This window comes from Aplidium turbinatum, chromosome 15, assembly GCF_918807975.1.
Source record: "Aplidium turbinatum chromosome 15, kaAplTurb1.1, whole genome shotgun sequence".
Classification (NCBI taxonomy): Eukaryota; Metazoa; Chordata; class Ascidiacea; order Aplousobranchia; family Polyclinidae; genus Aplidium; species Aplidium turbinatum.
The window spans coordinates 4,048,877-4,065,412 of record NC_137486.1 but is presented as its reverse complement, the minus strand read 5'-3'; the positions used below and the strand labels follow the sequence as shown (position 1 = coordinate 4,065,412).

Below are 16,536 nucleotides of genomic sequence, written 5' to 3'. Positions count from 1 at the left end.
ACTCGGACGTTATAGCGTGCATGATTATCAAAGCAGAACAATCAGTTTAAAATATGGCACAGCCGCAACACATCCACATCAGACTTTTGGTTGCAAGTTTCAAATGGAGAAATACGACATTGCTCGAACATGCGGCCACTTCTACATGCAGCACTGCAACCTAATGTCGTTGAGATAAATTATCTGAATAAAACTAGATAACCTACAAATAAAAAATCAACGAAAATATGTATTTCAGGTTTTCGTCTAGTTTAGTGAAATTCTGTTCATACGTTGATAAACCGTCAACTAACGTTGAAGTACAGTTTTTATCAGTAAATACTAATATTTGAGCAATTTGCTAGCGGAAGCAATAACCAATCGAGAACATTCTATTCCTTGATTGAGTGAATAAAATAACAAGTTGAAAACTTTGCAGCCCAGAAATAGTTGCCAAATTTTGGTGAATGCAGAAAACCATAAGAAGAAAATAGCACATTTTATCATTCAATTTGCTGTACAACATGAAGCTTCAATGTTTGTTGATTACTTTTTCCGCAATTTTTTTCAGCGTAAAAGGTGAGATTTTTTATATAACGTTTTCAGTTGACGATTTACTACAGGTTTCAACCAAGGATAGGTGCAAAGTCAAATTATTTCAATAGAATCATTAAAAACTTTTCAAAATTTAAATTTTAGACTATGTCATGTAGTAATACAACAAAGTAACTTTGCGTTCTAAAACAAGAATAGGCTAACAAGTTCTCGCATTTCTTGAATTTATGAAACATCATCCAAACTCTTGGTAAATTACACCAATCAAAGGGATACATTTAAATAGGCTAAGCAGGAAACCCAGACTGTAGAAAAATAGCACAGGCTTTGTTTAAGAAATATAGACTAGAAGAAACAATGTATCCTTCTAGCCTAGAAGTTAGCCCTTTTTAATTTTCACAAAAGTTGAAACAATATAAAAATTTACTAGTTTGCTGTCCAGGTTGGTATAACATCAAATAGTAAAAGAAATTAAAGTTTGATGTTGCCTTGGCCTTGCTTCGTTGCTTCATATAGTATTTTGTTTTTTCGTGTTTAGAGTAGATCTAATATTATCATCTTCATCGAGTTCCTTTTTTTCATTTAGGGTTGGAGGCAATGAAAGGCCAAGTTTTTCTATTTTTGACATATTAAATCCAGTTTTATAGACGAATCCTGTCTATAGTCGTTAATTATTATTTGTCCACATACCACATTCTTGATGGTCTGCGCCTATTTCGTTTTTCATTTTAATATTAGGCTATATTGCCATTCATTTATATTTTAAGCAATGGTCGTGTGACTGTATCTTAGCTAACTAACTGAAACTGTAAATTAACTGTCACTTGTATTTTTCGCAGCTTTACAATGTTGGACTTGCGAAAATGCTCGCACAGTTAAGGAATGCAAAACAAGAGGCCGATTGCACACCTGCTCATCAAACCAGGTAAATATTTATTATTAAGGTTATACAAATTAGTCGTTTTAAAACTTAAAAATGAAGTTAACATTTGATTCATAACAGAAAGATTTCTACTTGAAAACGTGAGTTGCTTCAAAATTGAAAAAAGTGATGACGCTGCAATTTGATTGAATTTAGAAATACAATTTTTGCAATTTTTTCAGCAATCCTGTCTAAGTGAAGTCAGGAGAGATTCAGGAGGATACCGTATCACAAAGAGATGCAAGCAAGATTTGGCCTGTCAAAATGACCTAAATGTGAGCTGCTTCGGAAATTTAAAGAAATACTTGTAGGGCTTAGACTTAGTCTACTATGTAGTACCCTAACACTACTGTACAGCTACCACAAGACATGTAGTAACACTGATTTCTACTCTTTTCATCATTGTTTTTCTCTCATTTTGTAATTGCTCTTTATTACGTCTTTTTACATCACAACGACAAGAGATAAAATTCATTATGATTATCAAAATATCATTGTGATTCATCTTGCAGAACGCAAGATGTCGTCGTCCAAAGTTGAACTCTGTTTGCCGATGCTGCTGCAACTTCACCGGCTGCAATGCCAGAGGAATGAATTGCCAATCACGTAATTATTGTCAATATCATTGCATCATGTCTGGAGGGCTTGTCAATAGCAAACAGTGTACAATGTTTTCTCGTTTTGAAGCCTCGATATATCCAAAGGGATTCTAACTTTTTTCTTGTTTGGCACCACTTTAAACTCAACCTATTCTCACATCTCCTTCTACAATGTAATCCTCTGCAGTCTAGAATGTTGGTGGAAAGCCCACTAATAACGCGTCATAGCTTCTTATGCAATTTTATAACTATCACGCATCGGCTGGGTACAGGTCTCGCACCCCATAGTGGCGCGAGCCCCCCCTCGTCTGCAAACGTTGAATCAATGTAGCCGAAAATGGTTGATTTTCTGTCTGGGCAGTTCCATAGGGATTGGTGACTATCTCTTCCCCTGGTTTTGATAGCCTTTGGTTGGATTTCAGGTCTGGTCATACCAAAGACTTTAATATTTGGCTGTGTGCCCATTGCAAACTTTATAAGTCAAAGCCTTGACGATAAGTCGAAAAGTAAACGTCAAAGATACAAGATCAAAGTTGGCACAAAAATGAAAACGGAAACTATCATCGAGCGACAAACTAAACTAGAAATTGTATTTCAACAAATTTGTCCCTAGTTGTTTTTTTCTTTTTGATCAGCAATCATGCGACAATTTGAAGGCGATGGCATAGATAATGTGCTCTGGCTGGTGAGCCAGGAATAGCTAATGTGAACTACGAGTCAAGCTTTCCTATTTTTTTAGCCAGCTTTACAGTAGGCTACTACATCTGGCAACCGATTTTTTACTTTTTGCTTTCAATTGAAAGATACTGATACGTAGTTGCAAATTTTAGAACGTATTCCTTCTAAGAAGCATTCCAAGGATCACTTGCCTCGTCCAAAAGTTTGTCCGGTGATAGAAGCCCCCAAGTTTGGAATTAAAGAATGCTCGAAAGTTCCGGAAAACAAAATAGGCTCTATATGCAAATTTGCATGCAATAAAGGTAAAGATATAAATAATATAGCGTATTATATCAAAACAATGAAAACTATTAATACTACAAAAAGTGCTCAATGCCAAGCAAAAAGGCAAAGCAGAGCGAATTAAATCAAATGTAGTTATTACTATCTGAAGCCTTTACAAATTGTTTCACCTAACGGATCATCAGAAGGTCTTATTCAAATAGAATCTTATTCAAATCTTATTCAAATATTCAAATAGATTCTATTTGAATAAGACCTTCTGATGATCCGTTAGGTGAAACAATTTGTAAAGGCTTCAGATAGTAATAACTACATTTGATTTAGCGTATTATATCTATATGCTGTGTAATAAATATTATTTTTGTCATTTGAGGCTTTAGTTAGGGGCAAGTATTCATTTGATTGCTACCCTAGGGTGTGAATAGTTGCCTGAGTTGATTTAACTTGAGAGGAAACAGTCTAGGACAGAAGCAAGTCAGCCTATTTTACATTGGTTCAACGTTTGCAAATTTTGAATCAATGTAAAATGGACTAATTTGCTGACTGAGTGGTAAGTCAATACCCAATTGCTACTCTGTAAACATGTAGCTTGGCGGTGTGGGCCTAAGGAATGTGTTTTGTAAAATTTTAAACTTCTTTGGACTTTACTCAAACTTTACAAACAATATCATTTTTCAAAAATTACACCAAAAAGTGTAGTTAAATTCTTTAAAGCTGATGCCTGGTTTCTTAGATTATCTTGACGCTCAATGGTGACTAGTCGGCTATTGTTTGTTGGTTGGTTAATTCTCAAGCAAATAGGCCTACATATAGGCCCTTATAGAGTAATTATAGGCTACAACTTCTTAAAATATGATGTTCTGCAACAGGATATCGTTTGGCTGGAAAAAGAGCAAGCAAATGCGTCTACCGCAGAAGAACTAATACAGCAGTTTTCAACCGTCGTACGCCGAAGTGCAAACGTATGTAGCTTATGTTGCAATAACCAATAGGTTTTCAATGTAAGCCTACCATCAAAAGTATAATCTCGCAGAAGGAATATCAAATTCTGACTTGTGTTTCATTGAATTTATTTGGTGCTGGAGATCGCTTATTCTTTAGAGAAAAAACTTTGTGTTTCCTCGTCGTCGATTCAGTGACACCATTGTCAGGGGCGCCGGAAGCGGGGTAAAGGGGAAAATGCTCCCCCTGCCCTCAATTTTCCTGTGGATGGGGGGCAGGAGGGGCAATGGTGCCCTTTTAAGGTTATGTAAGCTACTGCACATTTTGCAATTCCTGCTATTCGCTTTAGCCTAATTATAATCTTTCATTTTTGTCTCAAAATAATAGCCTATTCACGATATAAAATTCTGTATCACGGTAGGTTACATCACTATAACATTAACATAGTAGCAGTGGCGTAACTACCCATTGGATCTTGTGGATAAATCCAGGGGCGGTACGTTGCTAGAGGGCGGCAAAATGTGATACTGATAACCTTTTAAAGTATAAACGAACAAAGACAGTTACATTAATTTATTCTCGGAGAGACTCAGACCTAAACGACCTAAGTTAACACTGATCTAAGTGAAGCCAAAAAATTAAACAAGTTATGCCTACAAACTAATTTGCAACTTTTTTAGATTGTGTCTCCCTATGTGGTATTTGTAACGGTTTAATGATATTCATACTGTTGAAGTAATGATAGAATGTCGGTTGTAACTTGTAAGCTATATATATAGCATTGTTCAGTCAATTTAGCTTTGATAGTTAAGTTTATTTCACTTGCGGGAGGAGACAGGAATGGACCTTGAGGTCATCGAGTCAACTGCCACCTTTACCATCTGTCTGTGGTAGATAGACGGATTCCTCCATATTTATGTGTGAAGATGGGTTAGGTTAGTGAAAGGTTTAAAGTTTCAGGTCTGAAATAGATCACTTAGCTTAACTCAGCAAATTTGCATTTGTGGTTATTGCTTTTAACTAATGTGCTGCAGATTCCAAAACAAGATTTAAGTTGCAGTTTTTTAAGTTAATTTTGCCTATGACGAGAGTAAAAGAAAGTGAAGATTTATTTAGAAAGAAAAAGAAAGCTGGAGAAGAGGAACTAAAAAAATGAAGGAGTCATTTTGAAGTTCATAAAAATTGCCTCTGCTAAAAAAACAGAAGAGATTAGCACAGTAAATCTCTACCACAAGTTGAGACGGAAGAAGTGTAGGCTATCTCGAGCAAAACAATGACAAAGTGATCATTGAAAGAAGTCAGCCTGTGAATGAAATACTTTCAGATAAAGATAAAACAGATGCTATCTATTATTCTCATAACGATGTGGCTACTTGGCCAGAAACATTAACTCATAACACGAGAGTTGAGATGATGAAACTAGGGCCCGAAAGGTTTAAGAATAAAAAAGGGCCATTTATGCCACCGATTAGAGTAATTAAAGGAGACAAAGAATCCTTCAGCTGTCTGAGTAAGAAGTAGTTTTATATTGAACTTTCAATAAAAGTAAAAAAAATGCTTTAATTCTTCTGTTGTGTGGAATTTTAATCCGATTTTACGACGGTGTCAAGGGGGTTTGGGCGGTGTTTTGTGCAAAAATCCAAGGGCGGCATATTGCGTTGCTACGCCACTGCATAGTAGCCTATGATGCCCTTCCGTGCCATTGTTCTTTGTATATCGGACAGTTGTATCATTACTCGATAATGAGCTGATAGATGAGTATCATCGCTATATCTTAAAACTTAAAAAAAGGTCTTTCAGCAATAAAAGTTCCCTTTTTTATAATCCTGCCCCCCCCAGTCAAAAATCGTTCCCGCGCCCCTGACCATTGTGTGTCTTTTTTGTTAAAGGGAGTTCAACAATTTCTTATCTTTTTATAATTATAGCTTTGCCACCATATATGTTTTCGGAGTCGGAGTTGGCCAGTTATTAACCGAAGAGTCGGGGTCGTTATTTTTCGCCCGACTCCACAGCCCTAAATTCAACAATCTTCTTACTCGTAGCCTACTTAGTAAGCTATTGCTATACCCTTAAATATTATTATATATTTATACATTATATAAATTGTGCTTGAAATGTTCCTACTTGCACCAGATCTGAAGTGTCCTCGGCAAGCTCCACCAGCACACGGATCCATGTCATGCACAAACGGGGCGTTCACTTCTTCCAACTGCACGTTTACTTGTGATAAGGAGAATGGCTACTTGCTCCACCCTTCCGGCGTAGACACAAATTTTTGCCAAATAAACCGGAAGTGGTCTTCCCATAAGCCCTGCTGTATCCGTAAGGAAACATTTGTGTGCGGCTGTGTTTTTTTAATGTGGTCGTTCATGCAACACATTTGTTTAGTAATACTGTAGTTGTAACGTTCATCCGATGAAAGCGAAAGTAAAAAGCAGATATATTGTTCGTTATCGCTTCATCAGAAGAGCGTTGCAACTACTGCTGGAAAAAATAATAATCCTGATGAACACCCAAACTTTTCAGTAGGCTACTTGTATAGATAGTCGCACTTTCTTTGCTGGCACATTTTCCAAATGCAAGTTGCATCAAAATAAGCTTTTCTTTTTTCATATGTTGTAAGATTTAAGTTTAGCCGAAGACACCAACCTTTCCATCAGTGTGGCAAAAGGAAATGTAGGCTAGGCGAAAACTGGAGTATTTGTTATCAATCATCTTCCTGAATTCTTAAATAGATATCAATCCGTAGGATAGCTCATTAAAGCTGTAGCCTATAGGCTAGAGTAGATACATTATGAACACGTTAAACTAGTTGGAAAATTACAAATTTTATAAAGACACTAACTATAGCGTGACTTTGTAATTATGCCTATTAGGCTATAGCCCACTCTTTTCACGTTGTATTGGTTCTGATCAGAAAACACTTTTTTCCAGAAATCTGTCCGAAATACGCAAAGATAGACTTAATTGTCCTTCTTGATTCCTCTTCCTCAATCGGACTCGATAACTGGAAGATAATGAAAGAATTTGTTTCGAATCTAACTAAGTAAATGTTATGTCACTTGCTTTATTGTAGCCTATCTATATAGACTTGTGTAATGCACAGGCTTTTACCTATGTATCTGTTTGCTCGGGATTACACATACTAACATGCAGCATGCTACAATAAAGCATGCTTTAATAGAAATACGTCATGGTAATCATTTACGTTTTTTGTAAGGCTACACATTGCAGAGTTCTATACTACCCAGCTACACGTTACTTTAAGCCCTTTGACTAAGTTCAAATGTTTCTAATATAAAACAACTAAATTGCCTGCTGTACTTACGTTTCTTTGAATGACCACAATAGACATAATAGGCTACAGGTGGTTACGAAACCTTTCAAAACATGAAATGATATTGTTCAGTTCAGTTTGTTTTTATTTCTGACCATCACAACGAAAATAAAATATGTGTCAAGCATAGCAGAGGTCTAGAAAAAGGTAGAAGCGACAAAACCCGGACCTTATAACGTGCATGATACTAAAGCAGGACAATCAGTTTAAAATGTGGCACGGTCGCAACCTTGAAATTTGTGCATTGTTATGTGCATCGTGTATGTTATTGTTATTGACATTGCCTGCAGTGCATTGTTATTGAGAGTTGTAATGAAACAAAAAAACAAATGAACAATTTCTATTGACACTGTCTGCTTTGTAAAGCGGTGAGGGACAACGCATTCTGCGATGGATACAGCGCTATAAAAAAACAAGCATTATTATTATTGCAGCCGATTCACGATATCTCCCGATGCAGCTCAAATCTCAGTAATTCGCTACAACGATGACGTGGACACAACTTCGAAAATCCTTTTCAATTCGGTTCAAAACATAACCGAATTCATGGATGCGTATCAAAGGATCCCTTACGATGGCCGTGGTGAGCCAAATAGGATGTTGAAAATAGTTCTTGTCGATGCACAATTATTTGTCTTGAAATTGATAGGATAGGCCTACATTTCGATTTACGTTTTTTGTTTCATTTCGAATAAAAAAAGTCCATTTCGACTTAGTTGAAAACGAAACACAAGAATATGTAAACACAGAAGTTCCTGCTACGTTCTGGCTACAAAAGTTATGTTCTGGCTACAAAAATTTGTAGCTTTGTGCCAACTTCTTGGAAGAATTTTACATCCTTAAATATTCACAGTAAAGGATGTTAATGGAAAAATATTTCAAAAACATTTTGAAATGAAAAAAAATTGTTTTGCGTTCTTTTTTCTAAAGATCAGTTTAATTTATAACAAAATGGTAAATTTGATGAATGTGAACATTTATTTTATAAGGTACGAATACTGGAAGCGCTTTGCGATACGTGAGAGACGAGTTGCTGCAGGAAGAGCATGGAAATCGACCCAATGCTGATGATATTCTCCTTATTGTTACCGATGGCTTGTCCGATGATGGAGTCAAGTATACTGCGAAGCAACTGAGAAAACGAGGCGTTGAAGTGAGATACAAAGTTATTTTAAACTAGTATAATTCAACAGTCTATCGGAAAACCGTTAGAAATATATTTTCACTGGCGTCAGATTACAACACTCCAGTCTCCGGTGGTGTTTATCCATCCTACAGTGCTTGTTTTCTGCCTCACTATTAGGCTCCACTCTTGTTCCTCTTCCATTTTGGCAAATACCATACAATTATTGCAGATCTGTTACGGAATTCTTTGAATTCAAATGCGCTTGATTTAATTTGACATACGTTTCAATATAAGTTACTTCAAGTTACATCACCAAGATATTTAAAAAATATTTTTGGAAGGATGTGGTTATAACTCAATGCTCCTCACCCCCTGCGTACGCCACTGCATATAACCATATTGCGTAAGAACTATGATAAAATGATTACAAGGATCTTGATCTCCCACTGAAAAAGCCTGTTTCGAGTCTTCATTCTAGCAACTAGACACACAGAAGCATTCAAGCATTCACATTCGCACACTTGCTGACAGCAACCGAGTCTATGAAACACTTAAAATTAAATTACTCCGTCTGGCTACTAAGTTATAGACGCCGCTAGATAGGAAACTGTCTTTGTTCAACCGTGCACTCGGAGAGTTGAACAAACCTATCCAGAGTTGATGCTTCTTCTTTTGAAAACAAAGTGTTTACCAAACGACCTATCAGGCAAGAAATGAAAGATGATGCGCAAATTCTATTAACGATTATTATTCATCGACATTTTGTAAATGGGTAACATCATTAGGATAAGCTACAAGTGGAAGTTTTAAACTACCAATCTCAGCGATCAAGCCTATGTTAGTGATTAATGTGTTACACAGTGTTGTGGTACTCACAATGATGCTGCAACTGCATTCATGATGTTTTCTGCTCTAAATTATATTGTAGCCAGTAGCCTATTAGAACTAAAACTATTTATTCTGTCTGTAGACATTCGCTCTTGGCATTAGCCCCACAACACAGGAGAACAGAGGACAACTTCTCAAGCTGGCAGGGAAAAAAGAAAACTTTCTAACAGCCGAAGGCGGATTCGAAGACCTTGATTTAGCTTTCACAGAGAAACTGAGCGACAAAATTTGCAATGTTCAGTGCAAAGGAGCTCGAAGAAGAGATCCGTGAAATTGAAAAAATATTGTTTGTTAAATGTGCTGCCGTGAATGAAATTGATCGACTTCATATCATACCTTTCAATATCAGCCAAGACTTTTTGTATTCTTCATCTGAATTATTCAATTAAATTATTGTAAAGCTGAATTAAAGAATAAGCTCTATATTATTTATCACCGTTTATATTGACATCGCCTGTAAACGCTTTTACTGTTTTCACTAAACGCATGTTCATGAATTCGAATTGTCTGTAGATTCTTGAAGTTTATATTTATTTTCTCATTTTTTTGAATGGATAACATTAAGGTGAATGCATGCACTGCGTGACCAGCACAGGTGGGCATCTACTACCTCAAAAGTTGCGCGCTACCGTTAAAGGCTACCAAAAGAGCGCCGCTACCACAACTTGCTAGGCTACTAGTCGATAAAACGTAGCGTGCTACCTCAATTCTTACAAAATTACTTCGGAATTTTGTCTAAAACTGACACTGGAAAGCTTTGCCTTGTAAATTAAAAATGACATTGAAAACGAATAGTATGACCTTTCAATAACTTATCACCTTTCAATAACTTATCACCTTTCAATAACTTATCACATTTGTTTACACTACGGTTTCAACGTACGTCGTTACGAAAAACACGTTCTTGGTGAAATTTTATTCTTATGCTCTAGTGTTTCCATCAAAAATCTCTAGAAACGATTCATAATTGAAAAGTAGCCAGTAGCGGAAATGCCACAGAAGCAAGTGTATAGCGCCTCTCCGTTACATTAGGAGAAAGTAGCGTCGCTACTCCAACTAAAATTTGGCGCTGCAGCCACTACAAAAACTAACGCGCTACTGCCCAGCTGTGGTGACCAGACAAGTGAGATGGCATTTAAAATGAACAAATGGGTGGCGATGATGCGTGACTAGTGTGTTCTATGTCAATGCAGGCAGTGTTGGGCGCGATAACTCATTTTTCAGTTAAGCGATAACGATAATCGATAAACAAAAAATGCCTAAAGCGATAACGATAAACGATAAATCAAAAAAAAGTTAAGCGATAACGATAAGCGATAAATTATCGCCGATAATGTCCGATAACGATAATTGTTTTTTTCTTGATTATAGCGCTGCCCCATTCCATGCAGCACGAACTGTTTTCATCAACATGACGAAAAATCGAACATAATATAAGTTACTGTAGTGTAAAGGGACAAAACTTTTTTAAAGTTATGCATGAATAGAATCGCAACAGCGGCAGTAGGTATCGAATCTTCAACCTCTTGATCCAGAATCAAACCACTGAGGTAACCGCCGTGCTCATAATTATACCTTCAGATGCCAGTTGGCTGCTTTTATCAATTGAGTTACACTGCCGCTTACGTGCAGTAGGCAAAATGAATAAATCAAATGAAAATACCATAAAAAATTTCAAACTTTGTATTTTGCTTTCTACTCAAAGGGCTGTTTAGGCTACAGCAAAGTCAGCAATAATTTAAAAAATTCCAAAAAACGCCAAATGCTTGAAAATTTATCAGTAATCTTAAACGTTATTGGTAGTAAAAATGTGCATACTGTGAAATCTATCAAGCTTGTCAAATTAGTTGTGTTTGTTTTAGAGCAATAACATAATTATCGTAATTTACTGATAATTTTTTTTGTTTTCTTTGTGAACACCATCATTAAAGCAATGGCAGAACGCTGAGTTGTTGAGATAAGAATTACAATGTAGGCACTGCATTAGTGGGAATAAAAATATTTGATTGAGGTAGGCTATGTCGCATTCGCATAAGTAAATGAGAAAGGTAATACTGTATTTAGCATAATTTTACCACGCAACTCGATGCGCCTATTGTCATGCAAAAACTACTACAAGATGCAAAAAATATGATGTCGGTCTGCATGTCAAATGCTTCAAGCAATATCATATTCCGCAATGACTTGTTTCAGTGATGTTGAGTTACTTTGCTAATTTTCATCTTCATATTTTTTGAACTTTCATTTCAATAAAATGCTCGATGACAATATTGACATGACAAAACATGAACAAGACATTTCCCATTTATCACTTTGAGCAATAAGTAAAATGTAATAACACTTAAGCATTACGCACAAGAAACTTGTGAAATTTGATAACGGATTTGCCGAGCGTCTTATATATAGGACGGCTTTTTTTACAAAGTACAAACACAATTAGGAAAAAAATAATTGTGATATATTTTTTAGGTCATAATTATGCAATATTTAAATTTTCCGAATTTTTTTTTAAGTAGGCCTACTTTCACTTTCGGCACAAATGGGTTAACTTTTTAAGTTAAATGGCACTTACGCATTTGGTTATTATTTTGGATTAAAGTTATATCGCCAAGCTAGAAAAAAATCGATCTTACAGTCTATAACCGATCTTGTGTTGTTATTATGTATGAATTTTGTCTTTTAAACTGAGTTTGTGACGTACACGTCTCAAGGCAAGTTCTTACAATTTTAGTTAATCTACTCATCTAAAGATTTCGTGCGCTTAAAACAGTAAGTTTCATGTTTTGACCCGAGAGATTTTATTTTTTTACGACAATTACTAAAAACTAACACTTCCAACAAAAAAAGAAAACACAAAAATAAAATAGTTGATCGTGAGGTGGCGCGAAAGACCATGTTTCCGATGTAAAAGCGGCCTCGTATTGCGACACTTTCACAAACCACTTGCCCATTTCTTTCGCTTCGCTTCAAAGGAATCTGTACCGCCATGCGCTTACATTTTAATTGTAAAATTCACTCGCGATTGCTCATTGCAGCAAAACAACAAGAGACTTGTTGCATGCATTTCATTGCATTGCAATTTGCAACTCTAAGAATTATTGTGTTGTCAGGGCCGTCGCTGCAGAGGGGCGTGTCTTCTCCCCTGACAACGACCTGTGCACACACACTTCAGGCACTGAAGAAGAACTGGTTTTAATTTTAGTATCATTAACTAGGTGGCTAGTAAAAATATTACTTTTCATGATCTTTCCACTTGTGTGTTGATCCGAAATAAAATTTATCGGCGATTAATTATCGGCGATAATCAAATATTGCCTTTGGCGATAACGATAAACGATAACTGAAAAAATAATTAAGCGATAACGATAAGCGATAAAAATTTATCGCCGATAATTATCGCCGATAAATTATCGCCGATAATGCCCATCACTGAATGCAGGCTAGTTGCGCGCTTAGAAGCACGAAAAATCCTTGTCGTCACAATCCAATTTATCTCATGTTTGGCCTTTTTGCTGTTGTGGTGTAAGAATGCTGTCGCAGCAATAAACTTCGGTTTTCATTGTTTGAGTTGTTCTAATAAAGTCGTCATACCCTGACTAAGCAATTTAAGGTTCTTCGCTTTTTTGCTTATTAGTCTATCAAAAACTTAGGTTTAGCCTACTGTTTGTTTTATTTTATCAAGCAATGTGTAGCCCAGGGGCGGGCAACATACGGCCCGTGGGCCGGATCCGGCCCGCGACGAGATTTTGAGCGGTCCGCAGACAGTTTCCGGTCTTTACATGATAATGTGGCCCGCGGCCACACTCTATATTGTAACCTACATATTTGTACTTTGTATAATACACTATGAAGTGCTATGTAAACGTATGCTTAACATGAAACATTCTCATAAACATTGGCTTGTGAAAAACACGAGAAATATAGGTGTCCTTGTACCCCAGTTTCTCGTGTAAAACCCGTGACGTGCACCCGTGTATTACACGGGTGTTTGCACAAACGCAACCCGTGTTTTTACACTACATCTAACCCGTGTTTTACACGACATCTAACCCGTGTTTTTACACGACATCTAACCCGTATATTTACACGACACCACACTCGTGTTTTTACACGACATCTAACCCGTGTTTTACACGACATCTAACCCGTGTTTTTACACGACATTTAACCCGTGTTTTACACGACATCTAACCCGTATGTTTACACGACACCACACCCGTGTTTTTACACGACATCTAACCCGTGTTTTTACACGACATCTAACCCGGGTTTTTACACATCAAAACCAGTGTTTTAAATGGCAGTTTATCTATAAACAAAATCACACATGACAAAAAATACAGATATAATTGATGACAGTTAGCAAACGTTGAATTAATGCAAAAACGACAGGCATCGCCAGCTGGGATGTAGTAGTGGCATGTCACAGTAATATGATAAATTTGGGTTAGGCTACCGTATGTTTTACACGTTAAACCATAACAAAAGTGAAAGAGAAAAAAAAAAATCCAATTCGGCATGTTAGAAAAATAGATAAACATTTGTGTTAACTTCCGCCCCGATAGCTCAATTGGTTAGCGCGTCACTTCTGGAACGAAGAAGCTTCAAGATCAAGTGGCGCTGGTTCGACACACGGGGTGTGCGCTTGAGCAACGCACGTTAAGGACTGCTCTCCATTTAGCGGCATCTAATGGATGAAATAGTTTCCAGGCAACAAGACTTCAACAATCGGAAACTTCACTCTGTCAATCTCGGTGACCGCGCCTGCGTCAGTGATTCAAAGCCTCTACAAGTATGCGAAACTGCCAGGATTAAGCTCTGCAAGCAGCTTTCCCAGTCCGAGGATAAAGATTCAATCAATCAGTCAACTTAATCGTTCTTTCGTTCGTTCTTTCGTTCTTTCGTTCTAAAATTTCTGTTTTTTTACATTAAAAATGTTAACAGAGAGATGTATAGAAAAGAACAAGGATCTTTATCTATGTTTCATAGACTTTTCTAAAGCTTTTGATAAGGTTCAACATGCCAAATTATTCCATATACTGCATTCTTTAGATATCGACGGTAAAGACCTCAGAGTCATACGAAACCTCTATTGGGAACAAACGGCTGCAATACGTATAAATAACGATCTTAGCGAATTCAAATCGATACAACGTGGCGTCAGACAAGGATGTGTCCTATCTCCAGATCTTTTCAACGTTTACAGTGAGATGATTTTGAGAGACATCGAAAATATGAATGGAGTAAAGGTTGGAGGACAAAATATAACAAACTTGAGATACGCTGATGATACAGTCTTGATAGCAGAATCTGCAAACAATCTACAGGACTTATTAAATTCTGTTGTCAATAACAGTAAAGCAATGGGTTTAGAGTTAAATTCAAGAAAAACAGAATGCATGACGGTATCAAAAAAGAAAACTTATCCAAATTGCAACCTAACACTCAATGGTGTTACAGTGAAACAAGTTGATAAATTTAAATATCTTGGATATATTATAACTTCCGATGGCAAAAGTGACACTGAAATTAAAAAGAGAATCGCCATAGCAAAGGATACTTTCAGTAAAATGAGCACAGTCTTCAGGAATCGCAACATGACAATAAAGACCAAAATTAAAGTTTTAAAAGCATATGTAGAATCAATTCTAACCTACGGATGTGAATGCTGGACAATAAGTAAAGATATGAAGAAAAGACTAGAGGCTGCTGAGATGTGGTTTCTCAGAAGGATGTTGAGGATATCTTGGACTGAAAAGAAGAGTAATGACGAAGTTATGAAATTGGCAAATGCAGAAAGGAGATTAATAACAACAGTTAGAAGGCGTCAGATGCAATTTGTAGGTCATATTCACAGACATGGAGATTTGGAAAAATTAGCTCTATTGGGGATGATACAGGGAAAAAGAAGCAGAGGTCGACAAAGATTAACTTATTTAAACAGCTTGAATCAATGGGCCACAAACACAACAGTTAAAACGAACGATTTTATACGAATGGCAAATGACAGAGAAGTTTGGAAGACCATGATCGCCAACGTCTGTATCAGATCAGGCACATAATCATCAATCGTTCTTTGCATTTTCGCACCAGCAATGACAACACTTCCATTTACGTAATGACGTCACAGACAACGCAGCTTCTGATTGGTTCATGCTTTGCAGGCTCTTACAAATGCAAATGTTCACAAATCACAACTTCACATGCCATGGCTGCATGCAAAGTTGCCAGATTGGGCTACTTATCGCGAATTGGGCTACTTTTAATTCGCTTCGCGACTTGAATTTGAAAGTTTGCAATTTTTTGACATCATTTGCGACTTTTTGAGCTACTTTTTACTTCCCAATGCCTAACAAAGATGAAAGTGGAAAGAATCACAGAATAATCGACTTACATCACGTCTCTCACTTTCGAGCATTTTTACGTTTTTCCCTTCTCTCTTTTTTTGGTAAAAATGGCGTGATGACCAGGTCCACGTGACCACGTGTACCGTTCCTAGCCAATGGGCGACTTGCTGAGTTACCCAGTTGGCCGAGCATTGTAGCCTCTACTGTCTAGATCACATATAGGCCTACCGGTATTAAAAGAGATATTTGATAGCAATGAATATTTCAATCAGCACAATTATGCAGTACTACCTAGATATGAATGCATAAATAATGTCTTAACTTCGTAAGTGGATTTGTCATTGCCATGTGGGTATTGTTATTATTATTATAATTATTTATTTGCATCAGACACTAAAGAGACAGGCGCATATTCATAAACACAACACAAGTCACAGAACACACAAGGTTACAGTGGCGTATTTAGAAAGTTTGTTAGGGGGAGGCCAAGACATTGTGTCAGTCAGCCGCGTGGCGGCTGACTCGGCGGCTGTAGGCTATACCAAAATGTCATATGATGCGTCAGAAAGGAGGGGGAAGAGGGTTAGCTGAAACCGTCACATAAGGGGAGGGGTCCAATATCAAGAGCGAATCCGCAGAATTAAGTTACTGTTGCAATCAATGAACCAACGAAAGATATCAGACACTTTAGAACATAAACAATAAGTTAGTCCTTCCGACCTCGAATACCTTTTGAACATTCTCGGCGATTCGCAATGACAATTTACAGTTTAATGCAATGACTGCAGTTGGCAAATATATCAATGACTGCATCATACTCGAGTACAATATCCTTGTTTAAAAACATCGGAGCTAGACCATCCAAACGTGGCTCGGTCATG

General features: G+C 36.9%; 2 protein-coding genes across 2 annotated transcripts; both read left to right on the top strand.

The window, feature by feature from the left end:
• Nucleotides 1-322: 322 nt before the first annotated feature.
• LOC145784707 (uncharacterized) lies at nt 323-3,985 on the top strand. The gene is made up of 6 exons (XM_082596566.1): nt 323-558; nt 1,374-1,459; nt 1,639-1,731; nt 1,969-2,062; nt 2,886-3,035; nt 3,885-3,985. The coding sequence occupies exons 1-6, from the start codon at nt 504-506 to the stop codon at nt 3,983-3,985; spliced, it is 579 nt and encodes a 192-aa protein (XP_082452692.1). The 5' UTR covers nt 323-503.
• A 2,141-nt stretch (nt 3,986-6,126) lies between these two features.
• Nucleotides 6,127-9,877, top strand: LOC145784833 (cuticlin-6-like). The gene is made up of 5 exons (XM_082596674.1): nt 6,127-6,279; nt 6,892-7,003; nt 7,729-7,877; nt 8,284-8,447; nt 9,391-9,877. The coding sequence occupies exons 1-5, from the start codon at nt 6,132-6,134 to the stop codon at nt 9,577-9,579; spliced, it is 762 nt and encodes a 253-aa protein (XP_082452800.1). The 5' UTR covers nt 6,127-6,131; the 3' UTR covers nt 9,580-9,877.
• The last annotated feature ends 6,659 nt before the right edge of the window (nt 9,878-16,536 follow it).